Source organism: Polypterus senegalus, chromosome 10 (assembly GCF_016835505.1).
Source record: "Polypterus senegalus isolate Bchr_013 chromosome 10, ASM1683550v1, whole genome shotgun sequence".
Taxonomy (NCBI): domain Eukaryota; kingdom Metazoa; phylum Chordata; class Cladistia; order Polypteriformes; family Polypteridae; genus Polypterus; species Polypterus senegalus.
In genome coordinates this window covers 160,965,999-160,987,955 of record NC_053163.1, presented here as the reverse complement: position 1 = coordinate 160,987,955, position 21,957 = coordinate 160,965,999, and the positions used below count along the sequence as shown (strand labels likewise).

General features: G+C 45.0%; 1 protein-coding gene across 1 annotated transcript in view; it reads left to right on the top strand.

Annotated features, from left to right (window-relative positions):
* The window catches only part of med16 (mediator complex subunit 16), a 98,906-nt gene that overhangs the window by 53,884 nt on the left and 23,065 nt on the right, over positions 1 to 21,957 (top strand). Inside the window, exons 9-12 of the mRNA XM_039767154.1 lie at positions 137 to 343; positions 6,054 to 6,264; positions 11,385 to 11,518; positions 18,841 to 19,033. Coding sequence (XP_039623088.1) covers positions 137 to 343; positions 6,054 to 6,264; positions 11,385 to 11,518; positions 18,841 to 19,033 — 745 coding nt within the window. The remainder of the gene's footprint in view (positions 1 to 136; positions 344 to 6,053; positions 6,265 to 11,384; positions 11,519 to 18,840; positions 19,034 to 21,957) is intronic.

Here is a 21,957-nt window from a genome sequence, read left to right as displayed (position 1 = left end):
TCCCAAACTGTTTTTGTTTAAGTTGTAGGTGGGCAAGTCCACTTGTCCTTAGAAATGACAGCAGTAAGGATGACAAATGGCATCTTTTGGCCGAGAGGCTGGCCTGATGGTTTGGTTTGGTTTCTGTCTGTTTCAGTTGCACATGCTGAGGGTGTCCCCATCGATGGGCCACACGCTGGATATGAACACATCGCTACGCCACCTTCTTTTTCTGCTGGAGTACTGCATGGTAACTGGGTATGACTGGTGGGACATCTTGCTGCACGTCCAGCCAAACATGGTCCACAATCTCGTGGATAAACTGCATGAGGAGTACATGCGGCAAAACCAGGCCCTTCAGCAGGTGAGCACAGCTTGGCTGAATGTGTACAGCCGTTCAATCATCTTGAGGTGTTTGTGTTCGTCTCACTAGCATGGCCTTTTAGGGGTCATCTTGGGGCTGAAGGTGGTCCAGGGTCACGAAGATGCAGGAGGTCATTAAAATCATTTAACGGGCTTCACTTCCAGGAAGGTCTGACGGGCAAAACTCTGACTTCATCCATTATCCAGCCCGCTATATCCTAACTACAGGGTCACGGCGGTCTGCTGGAGCCAATCCCAGCCAACACAGGGTACGCACACACGCACGGGACAATTTAGGATCGCCAATGCACGTAACCTTCATGTCTTTGGACTGTGGGAGGAAACCCTCACAGACACGGGGAGAACATGCAAACTCCACGTAGGGAGTACCCGGGCAACAAACCCTTAAGGGTCTCCTTACTGCGAGGCAGCAGCGCTACCCCCTGCGCCACCGTGCCACCTAATATAATATATATATATGTTGGGACGTTGTGTAAAATGTAAATAAAAACAGAATGCAATGATTTGCAAATCCTTTTCAACCTATATTCAATAAACACGAGATAAGTAACGTTCAAGCTGATTAAATTTATTGTTGTTTTGCAAATCTTCGCTCATTTTTAATTTGATGCCTGCAACACTTTCCAAAAAAGCTGGGACGGGGCAGCAAAAGACTGGGAAAGTTGAGGAATGTACAAAAAACACCTGTTGTGAACATTCCACAGGTGAGCAGGTTCATTGGAAACAGGTGTTTGTCATGATTGGGTAGAAAAGCAGCATCCGCCAAAAGGCTCAGTCGTTCACAAGCAAGGATGGGGCGAGGTTCACCACTTTGTGAACAACTGTGTGGGCAAATAGTCCAGCAGTTTAAGAACAACGTTTCTCAGCGCACAACTGCAAGGAATCTAGGGATTTCATCATCTGCTGTCCATAATATCATCAAAAGATTCAGAGAATTTGGAGAAATATCTGCACGTAAGCGGCAAGGCCGAATACCAACACTGGATGCCCGTGACCTTCGATTCCTCAGGCGGCACTGCATTTAAAACCAACATCGTTCTGTGAAGGAATTTACCACGAGGGCTCAGGAATACTTCATAAAACCATCATCAGTTAACACAGTTTGTCGCTACATCTACAAGTGCAAGTTAAAACTCTACCATGCAAAGCGAAAGCCATATATCAACACCACCCAGATACGCCGCCGGCTTGTCTGGGCCCGAGCTCATCTGAGATGGACTGACGTAAAATGGAAAAGTGTGCTGTGGTCTGACGAGTCCACATTTCAAATTGTTTCTGGAAATCATGGACGTCGTGTCCTCCGGGCCAAAAAGGAAAAGGCCCATCCGGATTGTTATCGGCGCAAAGTTCAAAAGCCAGCATCTGTGATGGTATGGGGGTGTGTTGGTGCCCATGGCATGGGTAACTTGCACATCTGTGAAGGCACCATTAATGCTGAAAGGTACGTACAGGTTTTGGAGCAACATATGCTGCCATCCAAGCGATGTCTTTTTCAGGGACGTCCCTGCTTATTTCAGCAGGACAATGCGAAGCCACATTCTGCATGTGTAACAGCAGCATGGCTTTGTAGTAAAAGCGTGCGGGTACTAGACTGGCCTGCCTGCAGTCCACTCCTGTCTCCCATTGATAATGTGTGGCACATTATGAAGCGCAAAATACGACAACAGAGACCCCGGACTGTTGAGCAACTGAAGTTGTACATCAAGCAAGAATGGGAAAGAATTCCACCTCCACAGCTTCAACAATTAGTGTCCTCGGCTCCCAAACGCTAATTGAGTGTTGTTAAAAGGAAAGGCGATATAACACCGTGGTCAACGTGCCCCTGTGCCAGCTTTTTTGGAACGTGTTGCAGGCATCAAATTCAAAATGAGTGAAGATTTTCAAAACTGCAATAAAGTTTATCAGTTTGAACGTTCGATATCTTGTCTTTGTAGTGTATTCAGTTACATGGAGGTTGAAAAGGATTTGCAAATCATTGTATCCTGTTTTTATTCACGTTTTACATCCATGTATGTATGTGTATTTTAGATCGTTTTTTTTTTTTCCTATAATTTGCTTGAACATTCCGTTGATTTTTGCGATTTTTCTCGTTGTGCTAAGTATCAGAGTTTGCTTGCAGTACCGATTTTATTAGCGTGAATCCGAGAAAGACTCATCGGGCTGCGGGGCCTTCCTCACTCATGCATCTGCCTTGGGGCGTTCCGGTTGATTTTTGCGACTTCTCTAAATGCGCTAAGAATCACAGTTCACTTGCAGGTGCGACGCATTCACGCTAATCCGAGACTGAGGCTGTGGGCCGAGGGGAGGGGAGGAGGAGGAAGAGTGACGTCAGGAGTAGAGATCCGGCTAATACGCGGGCAAAGCCGCAGGGGATGGCTAGTGTCATCTATCCATCGAAATGAAAGGCGCTACATGATTGATAGATTTAAAATCCAACGTCTGTATGTCTGTCAGCTTTTCACGAGAGAGCTACTTCACTGATTGAGATCTGTTTTTTTTTTTTTCTTTTCTTAGAATTTTCTTGAACATTCCGGTTGATTTTTGCGACGTCTCTCATCGTGTGAAGAATCCTAGTTCCCTTGCGGCAGCGATTTTATTTGCACAAATCCAAAAGACATCGGCTGCAGGCCATGGGGTGGGGGAAGCGTGACCTCAGGAGTGGAGAGCCGGGTGGGACCCTCCTCATTCACATGCCAGCCTCCGTTCGAGTCGCTCTACCTGTCGCCACATGTTGGAGTGCAACTTGCCTCTGCTTAGCTAGCAATGCCTTTCTGTTTGTCCTGTTTCACTACTACGTGGCGTAGCCGCGGGGACAGCCAGTATATTTATAAAATCCAATGTCTGTCTGTCCGTCTGTCCGCTTTTCACGAGAGAACTACTTCACGAGTTTAGATCGGCTTTTTTTCTATAATTTGCTTGAACATTCTGGTTTATTTTGCGACTTCTCTCATTGCACTAAGATTCCTAGTTCAGTTGTGGCACCGATTTTATTCGGGGAGGGGGAGGCGGGACCTCCTTACTTACGTGCCAGCCTCCGTTGGCGTCCCTCTGCCTCTTGCCACATGTTGGAGCGCACCTCACACCCGCTTAGCTAGCGATAGGTGTTTGTTCAGCAGACGTCATCATCTAGAGATTGTTAAGGAGTAACGTTTGATGTTTTTCAGAGAGAGATCAGAGCTCTGTGTGTTTTAGAGGGTACAGTAGCTGCTGATTGGCAGAGACCTCATGATCTCGTGCTTTTCTCCCCACGCGGGGTACGTGCTCCACGATCAGATACAGTGCCAACGTTTAACATTGGATTGTACCTACTGTACTTTCCACTTGGCCAGAGATACCTTGCCAACTTTTTACATTTTTGGCAAAGAGATCAGAGCTACATTCTCGCCCCTGATAGCAAAAGCACAAATTTTGGATATCAAGAGGCCCTCGGATTCGAAAGCTAATCAATAGAAACTCTTCTCAATACAAATTATTACTTTTCTTTCCATTGACTTTTAAAGTTTGTCCTGTTTCACTACTACGTGGGCAGCGCTGTGGGGGACAGTTAGTCTTGTCCTTTATAAATGCTGCATAAAAAATCATTTGAAAAGGCCCAATTACAGTGGTGGGTTTTTAGATGTTTTTCAGTGTTCTTCAGCTCCGTCTGTAAAGTATGTTAGCCTTTTAGAGCGAAAGGCCGCCTGTTATTTTTACACTCTGCTCTGTGAATGATAAGCAAACCGATGTTTGTAGTCTGCGGTGGGCTGGCGCCCTGCCTGGGCTTTGTTCCTGCCTTGTGCCCTGTGCTGGCTGTTATTGGCTCCAGCAGACGACCCCCGTGACCCTGTGCTAGGTTATAGCGGGTTGTATGATGGATGGATGTTTGTAGTAGAGGAGTGTAGGGAGACGGAGACCCCAGAAGGTACGACAGACTGAGATTATTCAGAGTATTTTAAATTCATTTCTAAAGGGCACTGGCCACCAGTGCTGTGGCGCTAAGACTGGTGATACAGTCATATGAAAAAGTTTGGGAAGCCCTCTTAATTCTTTGGAGTTTTGTGTCTCATTGGCTGAGCTTTCAAAGTAGCAACTTCCTTTTAATATCCGACATGCCTTATGGACACAGTAGGATTTCAGCAGTGACATGAAGTTTATTGGATTAACAGAAAATATGCAACATAACAAAATTAGACAGGTGTATAAATGTGGGCACCCAACAGAGATATGACATCAATACTTGGCTGAGCCTCCTTTTGCTCCTTTGACCCTCCAGACGCTGTCCTCCTATAGCCTCTGATGAGTGTCTGGATTCTGGATGTTGGTATTTCTGACCATTCTTCATACAAAATCTCTCCAGTTCAGTTCAATTTGATGGACAGCCTGCTTCAAATCATCCCATAGATTGTCGATGATATTCAAGTCAGGGGACTGTGACGGCCATTCCAGAACATTGGACTTTTGGGATTAATAAAGTATCTATCTAGCTAGCTACTTCTCCCTCTACATGAATGTTTTTGTGTTTTGGGTCATTGTCTTATTGGAATATCCAACCCCTGCTTAAGTAACTTCATCTTTGTGACTGAGTCTTGAACATTATCCTGAAGAATTTGTTGATATTGGGTTGAATTCATCCGACCCTCGACTTTAACAAGGGCCTCAGTCCCTGAACTGGCCACACAGCCCCACAAATGATGGAACCTCCACCAAATTTGACAGCAGGTAGCAGGTGTTTTTCTTGTTGTTCTTCTTCTGCCATGCAAAGCGCTTTTTGTTCTGACCAGATAACTCCATTTGTGTCTCATCAGTCCAAAGCACTTTGTTCCAAAATGAATCTAAATGAGCATTTGATACAACAAGCGACTCTGTTTGTGGCGTGAGTGCAGAAAGGCCTTCTTTCTCATCACGCTGCCATACAGATGTTCTGAATTGTAACGATGTACAGATACACCATCGGCAGCGAGATGTTCTTGCAGGTCTTTGGAGGTGATCTGTGGTTGTCTGTCACCATTCTCACAATCCTGCCTCTCCATATGCCGCTCCTGTATTTTTCTTGGCCTGCCAGACCTGAGTTGGTTTAACAGTAACTGTGCCTGTGGCCTTCCATCTCCTGATCCCATTCCTTACAGTTGAAACTGACAGTTTAAACCTCTGAGATGACTTTTTGTAGCCTTCCCCTAAACCAGGAGACTCAACAATCTTTAGTTTCAGATCTTTGGAGAGTTGCTTTGAGGATCCCATGCTGTTTGTTACTCTTCAGAGGAGAGTCAAAGGGAAGGAAGCACAACTTGTAATTGTCCACCTTAAATACCTTTGACCACTCATGACTGGACACTCCTGTCTATGAAGTTCAAGGCTTGACAAGCTCATCCAAACAAGTAATCAGCATTGAGCGGTGACAGGCATTCAAATCGGCACAATGACAAAGGGACCCACATTTGTGCACAGCCAGTTTTTCACATTTGATTTCATTTCATACAACTAAATACTGCGTCTCTAAAAATCTTTGCTCAGAAAACACCGCAGTACTCCTATGTTCCTAGGAAATGAGAGACACACCACTGGTATCTGTTTTGTTGAAAGGAGAGTCGATTATTAAGCAGGCTGAGAGGGGCTCCTAAACTTCTTCCTATGACTGTATGTGCTCTTTATTTGTTGAAGACTTGTAGCTGCTGCCTACATCCTGTGATTCTCAACGCTTCTCCACCCCTCAGGTCTTATCAACTAGGATCGTAGCCATGAAGGCATCGCTGTGCAAACTGTCCAATGCCACCATGGCCAGAGCCTGCGATTACCACGCCAAGCTGCTGCTCATTGCCATCAGTTCGACGCTCAAGTCCCTGCTGAGGCCGCACCTGCTCAACACGCCCGACAAGAGTCCCGGGGAGAGGCTGTCGGAGATCTGCGCCAAAAACACGGACACAGGTAGGCAGACGGGCTTTCTCTTCTTCACTTGCAGAGCTCGGGTTCCTGCTGTTTTGCACCACCAGGCCGTATGCCAGTTATTGGTCTTAATCGGTTTATTAATCGGTCACATGTTCTTCATAGCACTGTTTTGTGAGATCGGGCTGCACGAGGGTCTGTCGGATCAGCTCAAACTTATACATTGAATGTCGGTATTTAAATTTGTATTTATAGGAGTGTAAGTAATTGGATTTTAAAAAGTCTACACACCTCTGTTATAACAGCAGAACGTCAAGAAAATAGAACAGTACTCCCTTAAAAATCGATAAGAGTTAGAACAATGTGCAGATGTAAAAAAAAAAAAAAATACAAATGGAATTTGCAAAATAGTTATGTGAAAATATTTTAATTAAGAAAACACTGATCAGTATCTGCATGTGCAGTAGTTAAAGGCGTGTCCTGTTTGTGCTGCCATTGTACGACTTCTTTAGCGTGTTCACCGTAAGCCAGATTCATTTCCCCACGTAACTCATTTTAATTCTTCACATTTCCGTAGCACTTTCTTCAGACGCCACTAAGCATCCACCTTGAATGATGCCCTGCCAGCCATTTTTGCCAGTACGCTCGCCACACATGAGCTTTGAGGGGGTGAAGTGGTGAGAGATATTTAGCCAATCGGAGACCGGGATGATCAGGGGGCCAGAATGGCCAGGCCATGGTGGACAGTCAGTTTAGCCAGGACATCAAGATTTTTCTGCCGGACCCCCAGGGATCTTTTGTGACCACGGAGAGTTAGGACCTCGGTTTTATGTCTCAACAAAAGGACGGCGGCCGTTTTTGCATTACTCGGGGTGTATCTGTCGCTGCACTAGGATATTGGGATCCACACACACACACACACACACACACACACACACACCACAGGGTGAGCGCCCCCTGTTGGCTTTTCCACAAACAACCCAAGTTTTTCCTGGTTGCTCCCCCCATCAAAGTACTGGCTGGGTCCCCACTACTGGATGACCTCTTGAGTCGCTTGTTGTATCAAATGCTCATTTAGATTCATTTTGGAACAAAGTGCTTTGGACTGATGAGACACAAATGGAGTTATTTGGTCAGAACAAAAAGCGCTTTGCATGGCAGAAGAAGAACAACAAGAAAAACACCTGCTACCTGCTATCAAATTTGGTGGAGGTTCCATTGTGCTGTGGGGCTGTGTGGCCAGTTCAGGGACTGGGGCCCTTGGTAAAGTCGAGGGTCGGATGAATTCAACCCAATATCAACAAATTCTTCAGGATAATGTTCAAGACTCAGTCACAAAGGTGAAGTTACTTACGCAGGGGTTGGATATTCCAACAAGACTATGACCCAAAACACAAATCTACAAAGGCATTCATGCAGAGGGAGAAGTCCAATGTTCTGGAATGGCCGTCACAGTCCCCTGAATAAAGTGGTGTGAAAAACTATTTGCCCCCTTCCTGATTTCTTCTTCTTTTGCATGTTTGTCACACACAATGTTTCTGCTCATCAAACACATTTAACCATTAGTCAAATATAAAACAAGTAAACACAAAATGCAGTTTTTAAATGATGCTTTTTATTATTTAGGGAGAAAAAAAAATCCAAACCTACATGGCCCTGTGTGAAAAAGTAATTGCCCCCTGAACCTAATAACTGGTTGGGCCACCCTTAGCAGCAATAACTGCAATCAAGCGTTTGCGATAACTTGCAATGAGTCTTTTACAGCGCTCTGGAGGAATTTTGGCCCACTCATCTTTGCAGAATTGTTGTAATTCAGCTTTATTTGAGGGTTTTCTAGCATGAACCACCTTTTTAAGGTCATGCCATAGCATCTCAATTGGATTCAGGTCAGGACTTTGACTAGGCCACTCCAAAGTCTTCATTTTGTGTTTCTTCAGCCATTCAGAGGTGGATTTGCTGGTGTGTTTTGGGTCATTGTCCTGTTGCAGCACCCAAGATCGCTTCAGCTTGAGTTGACGAACAGATGGCCGGACATTCTCCTTCAGGATTTTTTGGTAGACAGTAGAATTCATGGTTCCATCTATCACAGCAAGCCTTCCAGGTCATTAAGCAGCAAAACAACCCCAGACCATCACACTACCACCACCATATTTTACTGTTGGTATGATGTTCTTTTTCTGAAATGCTGTGTTCCTTTTACGCCAGATGTAACGGGACATTTGCCTTCCAAAAAGTTCAACTTTTGTCTCATCAGTCCACAAGGTATTTTCCCAAAAGTCTTGGCAATCATTGAGATGTTTCTTAGCAAAATTGAGACGAGCCCTAATGTTCTTTTTGCTTAACAGTGGTTTGTGTCTTGGAAATCTGCCATGCAGGCCGTTTTTGCCCAGTCTCTTTCTTATGGTGGAGTCGTGAACACTGACCTTAATTGAGGCAAGTGAGGCCTGCAGTTCTTTAGACGTTGTCCTGGGGTCTTTTGTGACCTCTCAGATGAGTCGTCTCTGCGCTCTTGGGGTCATTTTGGTCGGCCGGCCACTCCTGGGAAGGTTCACCACTGTTCCATGTTTTTGCCATTTGTGGATAATGGCTCTCACTGTGGTTCGCTGGAGTCCCAAAGCTTTAGAAATGGCTTTATAACCTTTACCAGACTGATAGATCTCAATTACTTCTGTTCTCATTTGTTCCTGAATTTCTTTGGATCTTGGCATGATGTCTAGCTTTTGAGGTGCTTTTGGTCTACTTCTCTGTGTCAGGCAGCTCCTATTGAAGTGATTTCTTGATTGAAACAGATGTGGCAGTAATCAGGAAATTGAACTCAGGTGTGATACACCACAGTTAGGTGATTTTTGAACAAGGGGGCAATTACTTTTTCACACAGGGCCATGTAGGTTTGGATTTTTTTCTCCCTAAATAATAAAACCATCATTTAAAAACTGCATTTTGTGTTTACTTGTGTTATATTTGACTAATGGTTAAATGTGTTTGATGATCAGAAACATTTTGTGTGACAAACATGCAAAAGAATAATAAATCAGGAAGGGGGCAAATAGTTTTTCACACCACTGTATCATCGACAATCTATGGGATGATTTGAAGCAGGCTGTCCATCAAATTGAACTGAACTGGAGAGATTTTGTATGAAGAATGGTCAGAAATACCAACATCCAGAATCCAGACACTCATCACAGGCTATAGGAGGACAGCATCGAGAGGCTCAAAGGAGCAAAAGGAGGCCCAACTAAGTATTGATGTCATGTGTCTGTTGGGGGGCCCCCTTTTATACACCTGTCTAATTTTGTTATGATGCATATTACATATTTTTTGTTGATCCAGTAAACTTCATGTCACTGCTGAAATCCTACTGTGTCCATAAGGCATGTCAGATATTAAAAGGAAGTTGCTACTTTGAAAGTTCAGCCAGTGAGAAACAAAAATCCAAAGAATTAAGAGGGCTTCCCAAACTTTTTCATATGACTGTCTATCAGGATGCAATTCGCTCTAAACGCTCGCCTAGCGTCGCACATCCTCTGCTGCTCTTGCGCTTCCTTCAGGGGTGCCCCAGCCGTCCTCTCCAGCCACTCGATTCTCTGCCTCAGCAGAGCCAGTCCCTGTAGGAAAGACCGTTTGAAGTGGAGCATATCTGCCAGCTCGTGTACAGCCCACAACAGGTTAATACTTTCGCGAGCCATTGGTGCCGTGCGCTTCCAGCCAGTCCCCGCCAGGTGTCCTCGGAGATTAGGGAGGAGTTTCACCGTCCCCACTTCTACTCCTTTAGCGGTGGGACTCCAGCACACACCCTCCCCCCTCTTACCTGCTTCGTGGAGGGCTTCCCTTGCAGATGGCCAGGTATCCTGCCGATTATGCCACTTGTGGTCCACCAGGCTGGCACTGCCAGCTGAACCCAAAAGACATGCGTGAGATACAAGTTCAATGCACACTCTGTTTATTTGTGCATTTCCCCTTGTGGGAAATGCCTTCCCCGTTCCCCACAAGCATGACACAGTCCAAGCACAGCGCAATACCACAGGTCTCTTTCTTCACTCTTACCTTCTCCTCCTTCCCAACTCTGGCTTCCCACATAATGGCTCCTTTCATAAGATCCCCAGAAGTGCTCCAGGTGCTTGATTACTCGTTTCCGGCAGCACTTCTGTGTGTGGCGGAAGAACTGCCTTAAAGATCTCGGCAGCTTCTGCTGCAGCACCCGCTGGCAGTGCCTGCAGATTCCAACCGATCTGCACCAAACTCCTACTCCCATGAAGCCCTGCAGGAGTCTGAGGCAGTGCTGCAACTCAGAGGGGTTGCCATCTAGTGTCCCTGGGGAGGTAATGCTCTGGCCACACTTGCTCCCCCAGTCCTCCCAGCGTGGAGGCGTCCCAGCCGGGCAAGAGCTCCAGCCGCACACTAGAAGCTGCCTCCCATGTGCGGGTGTGTGACAGGATGTTGAAGTGACAAACTTGTTGCACTTCAGAAACGATGACTGCGATGCACTGACTGCATTTTAGTTCCCTTTTGAACGGACCCAGTGCTTCGTAGTTATGAGCGTTTTTTGGTTTTTCGTCAATTTACGTTGACTTCCTGCTGTCAATTCTCAGTGATCTGGTTGTCGGGTCAGGAGTATCTGAGCCAAGCTTCCCTCTGTCATGCCTGCTGTGCTAATAGCCATTAACTGTCCAGTAAGGCACTACGTCCCATTTTCATATGGTATGGTATGGTGTGGTGGGTGCACATAAATAAAACAAGTTCTTGCCAATATGAAAAGTTAGGGAGTCAGGACTTCGGTTTTACGTCTCTTCTAAAGGACGGTGGTGGTGCCATTTTGACAGCACAGTGTCCCTATCACTCCACTAGGGGGGCATTAGGAGTAGTGACCACAGGGTAAGCGCCCCCTACTGGTCTCGCCAACACTTCTTTCTACAGCAAACCCAAGCTTTTCCTAGATGGTCTCCCACCCAAGTTCTGGCCGGGCCTGACCGTGCTTGGCTTCAGGTGGACGACCTCTTCTAAAGTGCAGGAGGCTGCTGGTCAAGACAAGCAGAGACAGTAGCTGTCAGAATAAAGCTGTGCAGTTTGGTTTAAAATAACCACACGTGTCCATTAAAGTCAGAGGGGGTCGTGTCTTGGAGTTGCTCTGACCAGTTTAACTTTCTGTTTCCATTTCCCAGATATCGACAAGGTCATGATCAGCCTGAAGACGGATGAATTTGTCTTGGACGCTTCCACGCTGCAGTCCCTTCAGCAGCTCATCCAGTGGGTTGGAGACTTTGTGCTTTACCTTCTGGCCAGCCTGCCTAACCAGGTCAGTTGTGTCCCGTGTCCCATTCGCGCTGTGTCTAAATGTGACCACTGAGGTGAACTGTAAATGAAGGTGGTCCTCTGACAGTTTTGTGTAATGCAGAACAGCAGGTCCGGACATCGTGGTGTTTCCCTTAATGTCTCAAAGGTGAATGGAGTGGAACGGCAGGCCTCCCGCTTACACAGGCCCAAGATGGTAGTAAAGGCCCTCATAAATCAAAGCGCCATTCAGAACATGGCTACGATGGTGTTGAGCCTCAGGTCTGAAATAAATGATCAGTTCCTTCAAAATTTGAAAGTTGATTTTAAGGAATTCAAAGTAGGAATCGCAAAAACCAAGGCAAGGCAAGGAAAGGAGCAAAAAGGTAGCGGTGTAAAGCAAGAACTCGCAAAGTAGAAAGTGGCGTCAAGAACTAAGGTGCCAATGTAAAATCGGGGGGGTCATTTTAATATGCTAATTAAACGCATTTTGGTATTGAGCAAAACTCACCAAACATGTTTTTTTTCCTCTTAAAAAATAAAAATCATCTTTGGGTTTCCTCGTAGTTTGTGCACACAACCACAAATTTCCTTCTGCTCGGGTAGGTTCTGACAAGTTAGATCTCCCACAGTTCATGGCTGTCGCATGTCGCAGTTTCCATTTGAACGTCACAGTGGGGAGAAGCTAATTGTTAAGAGCCATTCAGGTGCCTGTGGTCCTACAGATGTCAGTTATTTTTCTGAGAAGTAAGATATCCAAAGCACTTTGAGCTACATTTTTTTTTTTTTGTATGAAAATGTACTACATAAATAAATGTTGTTGTTCCATTTCCTTGTGTTCCTCACAGCTATAGTACAGTCCCCAAGAGGACTTTTAAAAGAGCCTGTAGGTGGCGCCCGTCCTATAGATCACCTACTAACAGTTTCCTCGTACAGTAGAACCTCTGGTCACGAACGTTTTCAAACACGTACAAATCGGGTTATGATCAAAAAGTTCACCAAAATTTTGCATCTCTTCATGACCACACGCTGTGGTGGCGAATAAAAACACTGGTGGCCAGTTTCCCTTCCAGTTTGTATGCGCCAGTGATTTCCCATTTTCTTTTGTTTGTATATACAGGGCCTAATAAAAATGATGCACGTGTTCAGTCTCTCCCTGTACATCGTTCTCAGTCAGACGTACGTTCACAGCCAGTAAACACGAAACAAGAATCAAATTAAAAAACGCAGGGCCAAAGCTTCAGGGCAACCTTTTAGACAACTGGGGTCTCCTCTGGTGGCCCTGCCTCCCTTGGCTCCACATATAGGAGGCTGAATGAGAAACATAACACAACATTGAAAATAATAAAGGAATACTACACAGAACGTAACCAAAGCCAGAATTTATGACTGAAGATAACAAAATTATACGAGGGACGTTCAAAAAGTTTCTGCACTGTTATATTTCTGTTGGAAATAGTAAAGGCGGGAGGAGGAGTAATTGGGCATTAAAAGGATGGTACAACGCTGGGGAAAATTGCATGATAAGCGAAAGTGACTGTCATTTGTTGTAGGCACAAAACATAGAAAAAAGAAAGGCCGTGTGCCCCGTGGTGACTCTCTCAGGTGGGCGTTAGCATATCGTGATCTCTTGGACCAATAGTGTGGGTTTTCCACATTCAACTTATACGACCGACATTCTAAAATACCAGAAATTATTTGGTAAAATCCAGTCCCGACTTATCCGAGAGTGTATACGGTAACTATAAAGAAATAATTAGAATATTTATTTATAATTAGCTCACTTTATATATTATCTGATTAAAAAATATGGATTCTGTTGGTCGAGTTATTACACCGGTTTGTGTGTCAGAGTCGTTGTCCTGATCATCATTTTTAAAGACCTTTCAAAATGCACAGTAATGCAAATGGTGTTGTAGTGTGCTGAACTCAAAGGACGCTCCATCTTTAATTGACATGAAAGCCATACTGCCTTTAATTAGAATTGTGTAGTAGAGCCCGTTACAGTCGGAGTAATTAATTAACATTAATATGACGCCTTTTACACAGATAAAGGGCAGCCACTCAAACCACCACCAGTGTGCAGCTCCCACCCACATGATGCAATGGCAGCCATTTTTACACCACACATGAGCTGTTAGGTGGTGAAGGGGTGCAATAGACAGCCAATTAGAGACAGGGGATGATTAGGGGGCCAGAACGAGGCCATGGTGGGCCAGGACATCGGGATAAGCCCAACTCTTTTTAAAAGGTGCCCAAGTGATCTTTTATGATGACAGAGTTGGCACCTTGCTTTTACATCTCATCTGAAGGATGACGCCATTTTAACAGCACAGTGTCCCCGTCACTGCACAGGGGGATTGGGATCCACATACAGACCACAGGGCGAGCGCCCCCTGCTGTCGACTTCGGTTTTTTCTTCGGCCTTCCTCAGTCTGCTGCACTGAACTGGGATCGGCTTTGAAGGACTTTACTGTGTTCGGTTAGAAATGTCATCCAGTTTTTCTCTGCGAGGTGACAGATGGTCGTCCACTTGTGTCTGCGCATAGCCGGCTCTACCGTTTATTTTTCCACCCTGTCACAGCTCGGTGTCTGCATCTCCATTTTTAAACTCGGCTGACGCTTGACTCTTGTCATCCTGATGAGCAAAGCCAACACAGCCCAGTGGTCCGCAGTTCGCTGTCACAATGACAAGTGGCCGTGACCTGTGCACGGCTGTCATCGCGGTGATGTAGAGCGTTTGAGGCTGCCAGTGTACTTAAAACTTTTTAGTGGTGATGGCATGTCATCTTCGTCTTTTTCTTTCCTCAGTTTCTGCAGATGTCCTTAAAAATGTAAGCAGGTCTCACCGGTCATTTGATTCAGAAATAGAGGAGACTGATCGAGCGTCACGTGACCAGAGCTGACATGTTAGTGAGCAGTGAGCTGGGGTCTAAATGGGGGGGGATGGGGAGGAGTTGTGTCACAGTAACACGGCAGGTCAGGAGATTGATGACCTGTTTGAAAAAGTGTCCAATAAGGTCCCACATGAGGGGGTTAGAGGTCAAAGTTCAAGGCACAGGATGCTGATGGGTGACAAATTCAATTCATAACAGCCAGCCGTCACAGGTATGCGAAACGAGCTGCAACCCCAAAGAACGGCAACGTCAGTTTGCAGCCATCTTTGAACAGTCGCATCTTAGAAGTTATCAATTCAGAATTATTCTCCGGTTAAAAAAAATGTTATGGAACCAGTATATTAAGTAAAAAAAAATAAAAAATAAAATAAGAGTGGTGCTTGGGGGAGGAGCGAAAGCTTTAGATTTACCAAAAATTTCGATCTCTGGTTTTTGACACATCTCCACGTTTTAGGGTCCTGAAAACCTCGATTTCTTTATGATGTGTGTGTGTGTGTCAGTTTCTCAACGAGTGTCAGACTCTGGGCCTGGAGGGCCGCAGTGGCTACCATCTTCTTCATTAGTGTTGCTAATTAAATTTTTTTGCCCCTTAGTTGTCGTCTCTCTTTCCTTAATTAGCAGCCAAACAATAACAAGACACAAAATGAGCCGCCACATGACCAGCTCACCTGTGCCCATCACACAATATCTACAAATAAAGAAAGCTGAAGGTCTCAGTAAGGCTGATCTCTCTGGTCCAGTGCAGGATTTACGTATAAGCTACACAAGCTATAGCTTAGGGCCCCCAAAACAAATCATATTTGGCACTTACATAGAATATCTGGACTTATAAAGGGCCCCATGTCTCAAATAGCTTAGGGCCTTATCAAGTCTAAATCTGGCCCTGCTCAGGTCATCAAAACTTTTTGATGGTGGTGTTAGAAGAAAAGAGATTTGGAAATGTCTGCTATGTCAGAATGAGCGCAGCAATCAGCCATGGAAGTTTAGCAGCAAGAATCGGCTTCTCGTTAAGATATTGGCTGGAGTTTTATGTTCCAGTTTAGCTGCTCATCTGTCGGCTCTTCTCACGTCTCATTTCTGTTTGGCTGCCATTTAATGAAGAAGACGATTCAGAGGACTGAATCCTTAAAAACAGGGCTATTCAAGTGAAGGGAAAAGGAGTTCAATAGCAGTGAAAACTGAATAGGATAAGGGTGACAATGAAAACCTGCAGCCACTGCGGCCTGCCAGGACCGGAGTTGGGGATCCCTGGTTTAGAGCATGGGTGTCAAAATCCAGTCCTGGTGGGCCGCATTGGCTGCAGGTTTTCATTCTAACCATTGTGGTGATCGGCCCAGCTACAGACAGACAGACTCACAATCTCCCAAGAGAAACACGTTTATGTTGTTCCTTTCTCTTCTACAGCACACCCACAGTGCACAAATCCTCACAGTCCTTTCTTCTTCTGACTTCCTGCTCTTTTCCTTTCCGCCTCCACTCCTCTCCTCGCAAGCTCTGTCCTCTGCCTCCCGACTCCGGCTCCCCGAATGGAGTGAGGCGGCCCCTTTTATGTTGTACCCGGATCTGCTCCAGGTGCTCGTTGATGGTCTTCCTGTAGCACCTCCTGGTGTGGCGAACGTGCTGCTGTCCAGGTGACCACAGGCCCCAACAGGGCTGAGCTTCCAAGCTCCAAGCCCATGGTCCCAACATGCTCCGGGGAGGTTGCCCTCCATTGTTCCGTTAGAGGTATTGTCCTCAATATTCCTCCCCCCCCCAAGTCCTTCTATCACAGGGGCGTCCTGGTAGGGCAAGTTCCCCTGGTCGTCTACCACACTGTCTTCTTTATTAGTGAGCTTTTTTTGGTGTTAATTAACTTCTTTTGCTTTAGTTTTAATTAACTTGACTCGGGCCCCTTTGAGACACAAAACATGAACAGCTCTCCTGAAAATAAAGTAAGGTGAAGGTCTTGGTTATGTCGGTCTGCTCAGGTCACCAAAACAAAGTGAGGGCATTCTTACCAAAAAAAACAGAACATCAAAGATTTGGAAATGTCTGCAGTGGCACAATGAGAGAAGCAACGAGATGTGGAATTAAATAAAGAGTTTAATTAACAGAAAGAATAATTGGCTTCTCATTAAGAATCTGGTTGGAGTGAATTGGCTGAAGTTTGATGTTCCAGTTTAGCTGCTCATCTGTCGGCTCGTTTCACTTCTCATTTCTGTTTGGCTGCCATTTAATGAAGAAACGAGAATAAATTCAGAGGACTGAATCCTTTAAAAACAGGGCTATAATGAAGGGAAAAGGAATTAATTAGCAGCAAAAAATGGCTAGGAAAAGTGTTAGAATGAAAACCTGCGGCCCACCAGGCCTGTAGTTCAACACCCCTGGTCTTGAGCTAAAACGGCTGGATGGAAAAATACCAAACTCGAAACTTCACCCTGTTCTGAGATGACGATGTGCTGATTAGCTTTTGAGCCAAATCCTGCACTCTAGAGGGCCCCTCAAATACAGTACTGGAATTCTGCCATTAATTAGGAATTCTTCTCGTCTGTTGCCATCATGATGACCTGTTTTATGATCAGACAGACCAGCATCAGAGCAGTAAATGATGACTGAAATGTTCTTGAACAGTTTGGGTAACTGGGTTCCTTGGCCACAAAACCTACTGACACTCGCAACCGAATTTTTTCAATACTTATAAACGATCTCACAGGGAATATAAATAAAAAGGTGGTTACGTTTGCAGGTGATACCAACCCAAGAGGAACAGCAGATAACGGAGAATCGGCTAAATGGTTACAAAAGACTCTAAATAGAGTAGAGGAGCTGGCAGGTTTGTGAACAGTGAAATTTATTAGATGTGAATGTAAAACGTTACGTGTAGGAGGTAAAAATGTGAGGTTTGAATACACAATGGGCAGTCGGAAAATCGAGAATCCACCTTATAAGAAGGACTTAGGAGTCATAGTGAACTCTAAGCTATCGACTTCCTGACAAGCCATTAAGAAGGCTAACAGACTGTCAGGTTATATAGCGCCTTGCTGTGTGGAGATCAAGTCACAGGAGGTTCTGCTCAACCTTTATAACTCACTGGTGAGGCCTCATCTGGAGTCCTGTGTGCAGTTTTGGTCTCCAGGCTACAAAGAGGACATAACAGCACAAGAAAATGTCCAGAGAAGAGCGACTAGGCTGATTATGGGGGGCTACGGGGGATGAGTTATGAGGATTAAAAGAGCTGAGCCTTTACAGTGATGAAGAGGAGACCTGGCTGAAGTGTTTAAAATGATGAAGGGCATCAGTCCAGTGGATCGAGACGGTAACTTTAAAATGAGTTCGTCAAGAACACAGGGACACAGTTGGAAACTTGTGAAGGGTGAATTTCACACAAACATTAGGAAGTTTTTCTTTACACAAAGAACGACAGACACTTGGAATAAGCGACCCAGTAGTGTGGTGGACAGTAAGACGTTAGGGACTTTCACAACTCGACTTGATGTGTTTTTGGAAGAAATAAGTGGACAGGACTGGCGAGCTTTGTTGGGCTGAATGGCCAGTTCTCATCCAGAGTGTTCAAATGTTCTAAAATCCTGCCAAGTTTTGCACAGATCCGCTAAGTGAGAATCTGATTTTGTTTTTTCCCCCTAATATCAGATCATATATAACATCAGTGACCCCCTGACTTAAAAGCGGTGGGTTAGGATTCTTCCAGGTATTATTTATTGGCCTTTTTAATTTGCTTCTGTGCTTTGCTTAATTGATGAAAACGTTGTGTCAACTTAAAGCCCTACACCCTTTTCAGAGGTTACCTCCTGGAGCTCATCGTCTGCCATCTTGTATTTCTAATTGGCCCACGTGTAGCACTTTGCACTTTTCTCCTGAGTGTTCGCCCGGTTCTGAAGCTTGTCCGGGTCATTCTGAATTCTTCTTTGCTGCCTCTTCAGTGTCTGCCATTCCTCCCATTTTAGTGTCCTCTGTGAATCTGACAGGTTTACCGACAATCCCGAAATCAACGTCACTAATATAAATCAAAATAAAGTAACGAGGGCCCAAGGACAGAACCCTGAGGGACTCCACTGCTGACCCCACTGCCTTCTCCTCTTATCTGTCCTCTTTGTCTCCTTTCCGGTTCACCAACTCGAGATCCGTTTTGTTTTTTTTTTTGGTCACCTCTGCTGCCTTCATCTTCACATTTTCAGAATTCATCTTTGGTGCGAGGCGATCGTCTCAAATGCTTTGTGAAAGTCAACTTAAATCTTAAAAAAATTTCACACAAACGTTAGGAGGAGAACCCCAGACACACACAGAATGTGACCAAGTAGTGTTGTAGGAGACACAACCTTTGGAGACCTTCGGACAAACCAAATCAATCGAATTGGCGAGATCAACTGGCTGACTCGTCTAAACTCTTCTAGTGTCCTGCTATGCCAGTTTTTTAAATTGGGGGCTTCAAGTTTTGTTCTCCTCCCGGCAGGGTTCTCCAGTGCGCGCAGGGTTTGGGTTCCTGCGAGACGGCCCCTCTCTTGGAATGCTGCGTGAGATGATGGTGGTGATTCGTATCTGGGGTTTGCTCAAGCCTGGCTGCCTGCCCGTCTACACGGCCACGTCTGACAACCAGGACAGCATGTCTCTGCTCTTCCGCCTGCTCACCAAGCTCTGGCTCTGCTGTAAGTATTGAGGATGACTTTTGTTCCCTTCTGTGTGTTGTGTTGTATTGACCCCCCCCCCCTTTATTGTGACACCCCCTGCACGCCCAACCTACCCTGTCTTTTTGAACCACCATTCCTGAGGTTTCTTCCATTTTTTCTCCTGCAAGGGGTTTCTTGTCGTCTTCGAGAGTCGAGGCTTTTGTCAAGGGACAGGGCCTGTTAAAGCCCATTGCGGCGCTCCTTGTGTAATTTTTGGGCTACACAAAAATAAATTGTATCCACTTGTATTAGAAATCAAGTCTGGGGATACATTTCTGGGGGCAGTAGGTTGGCCATTTGTCCTTGTAACACTACAGGGGGTCTTGCCGTCCATTGCCTGTCACATTCGTTTACTGGTGAATGAGTGAGTCCAGAAGATGCATCGCCTGTCGAAATGAATCTTCTTGAATGAAGAGCACCTAAATCAGACGGCAGAGGAATCAGCTTCTCAGGTGGGCGGCCATATTGAAATAGGAACATTTCTTCCTGATGCCAAAGTGAAATATGGGGGCTCGATTTTATTATACTAACTAGCAAAATACCTGCGCTTCGCGGCAGAAAAGTACTGCCAAACTGAGGGAAAATATGCCAATAATTATTTGTTAAGGATCTTTGTGTACCACATTGTGAGTTCGGCCCTCCGGTTGTTATATGACGAAGCTGTGCGCTGATCTTACTCTTGAGCATTCAACGTACAGTTGGCCATGTGAACAGTAATCTTGTTTCAAATCTCACAGCTTGGATTGCTGCTGTCATAATCGGTTTGAGTTTCATGGTTTGTTTCAATTACGACAGTATGCGCAGGACTTGTGTTGAAGAGACATTCAGCATCTGTCAAGCGTTGTAAGCACACAACCGGTTACATCAATAATTTCACATCCAGCTTTTGAGAGTTGAAACATTCAGAAACATCAAAGTGTCCACTACTGAAATCGTCACCTGTGAATCTAAGATGTTTAAGAGGCATTGGCGGTTGTCCAAAGGTGTAAAATATTTGGCCATTTCGGTACACTTGAAAGTGACAACCAAACAATTCAGCGGCAGCCATCAACTCACATGCAGATCCACAGGTGAAGGGCTTAAGCATTTCACTCTTCTAGTGCTCCTGTGTAGTCTAATTATCTCCTGTACGTCATCAGTCCACACCTTGAACCTGTGCCAGTCATTCAATACGTAAGACACAATGGATATCAAGAGTGAGCCTGATATGGCCATGCAATATGTAACACAGAGAATGGAAAAGGCAGGTGCCATCTCTGGGCATGGAAACCACTCAATAAGTGACAGTTCTTTGATCGATGGTAATCACCTCGATAGACATGGTAATGGGGTACAGTTGGAATGATAAAAGAAATGGGTACCTGAACAATGTAAAGTAAGTCTAAAATACCTACACAATAACTATAATTGTAATAAATGAACAATAAAACAGCGGAGAAGCCATGGATTAAATAAAAAGGCTGTAGATATCAGCAGGGAGACGTGAATCCCGTGGCGAAGCAAGGAAGAGAATGAAGAGACCGGAGCGACGGACAGCCTTATATAGGCAGACAGCCAACAACGTGGGAGGCATTGGGATGGGGGACCCAACGCCACCTCACACAGTGACCGAGCTGCAGGCTATGGACGTATATATGTACGTAAGTAGGATTCAGTTAGCGTTGGGAACCCGCGTACCAAATTTCTTGAAGATGGGCCCATAAGTAACAAAGACCGTTGGAAAGTTCAATATGGCGGCCGACAGTGGCGTCATACCACCGAAATAAGTACGTACATCGGTTTCAGTTAGTGCAGGGAAGCCGCCTACCAAATTTCGTGAAGATGGGGCCATAAATAAGAAAGTTCAACATGGCGGACGTTGTCGACCGTTATCGACTGTTATGTGTAGAATTTCAAAATGAAACCTGCTTAACTTTTGTAAGTAAGCTGAAAGAAATGAGCCTGACAAATTTCAGCCTTCTACCTACACGGGAAGTTGGAGAATTAGTGATGAGTGAGTCAGTGAGTGAGGGCTTTGCCTTTTATTAGTGTAGATTAAATGCATTTTGTTATTGAACGATACGATACAATCGCAAAGGATTTTGGTTTTAAGCGAAAATATAACTTGGGTGACCTTCTAGTTAGTCCACAGAACAGAAGTTCCTTGTGCACGCGATAATCTGGCTGGGCCTAACCTGTTGGATCTCCCACAATTCATTGCGATTGAATGTCTCAGGTTCCATTTGAATGTTATGGTTATGGAGAAGCTCGTTGTTGACAGATATTCCCTCTGAAAGACTTTTTACAATTTTTGACTTTTCAGAGTCAGTTAAATCTCTTTTTAGGCCCATTTTGCTTGAGGAAAAGAAGCTGCCTAATAATTCTGCACACCTTGATATTGCGTGTTGGTCTCCTTAGGCCACACCCTCCCTCGCTACACAACTGCATATCACCTGATACGCTTAAATCAAATGAGCATTCAAGTTAATACAGCTTGAAGATGGAATATATGCATGAAAATTATGAAATGGTCAAAATACTCACTTGCCTAATTGTGCACACAGTGTAGAGTGGGGTACAAAAAAAGTGGATTTCAGTTTTGACCATAATTCTGTTTTTGATTCTGATGCTTTAATCCGTTTTAATTGACAGTTCAACAAAAGGATAACAAGGAAAACAAAATATTTTATTTAAGGTCACAGTTTAGTTTTTAAATATAGTCTGATCCCATCTTTATATATAAACGTCTACGTGTGGAAGTGAGTGTGTGTGTGTCTGTTGGTCTGTTCAGCCCGGAAGTGAGAGGTGGAGTCGGGATGAGGGGGTCCACCTCCTAGGAAACAGAAAACTCGCTTAGCCGCTCATAACACAAGTGAGGCGAGCACATCGGCAAAATGAATCCTCCTAGGAGAGTCGCCCAGAGT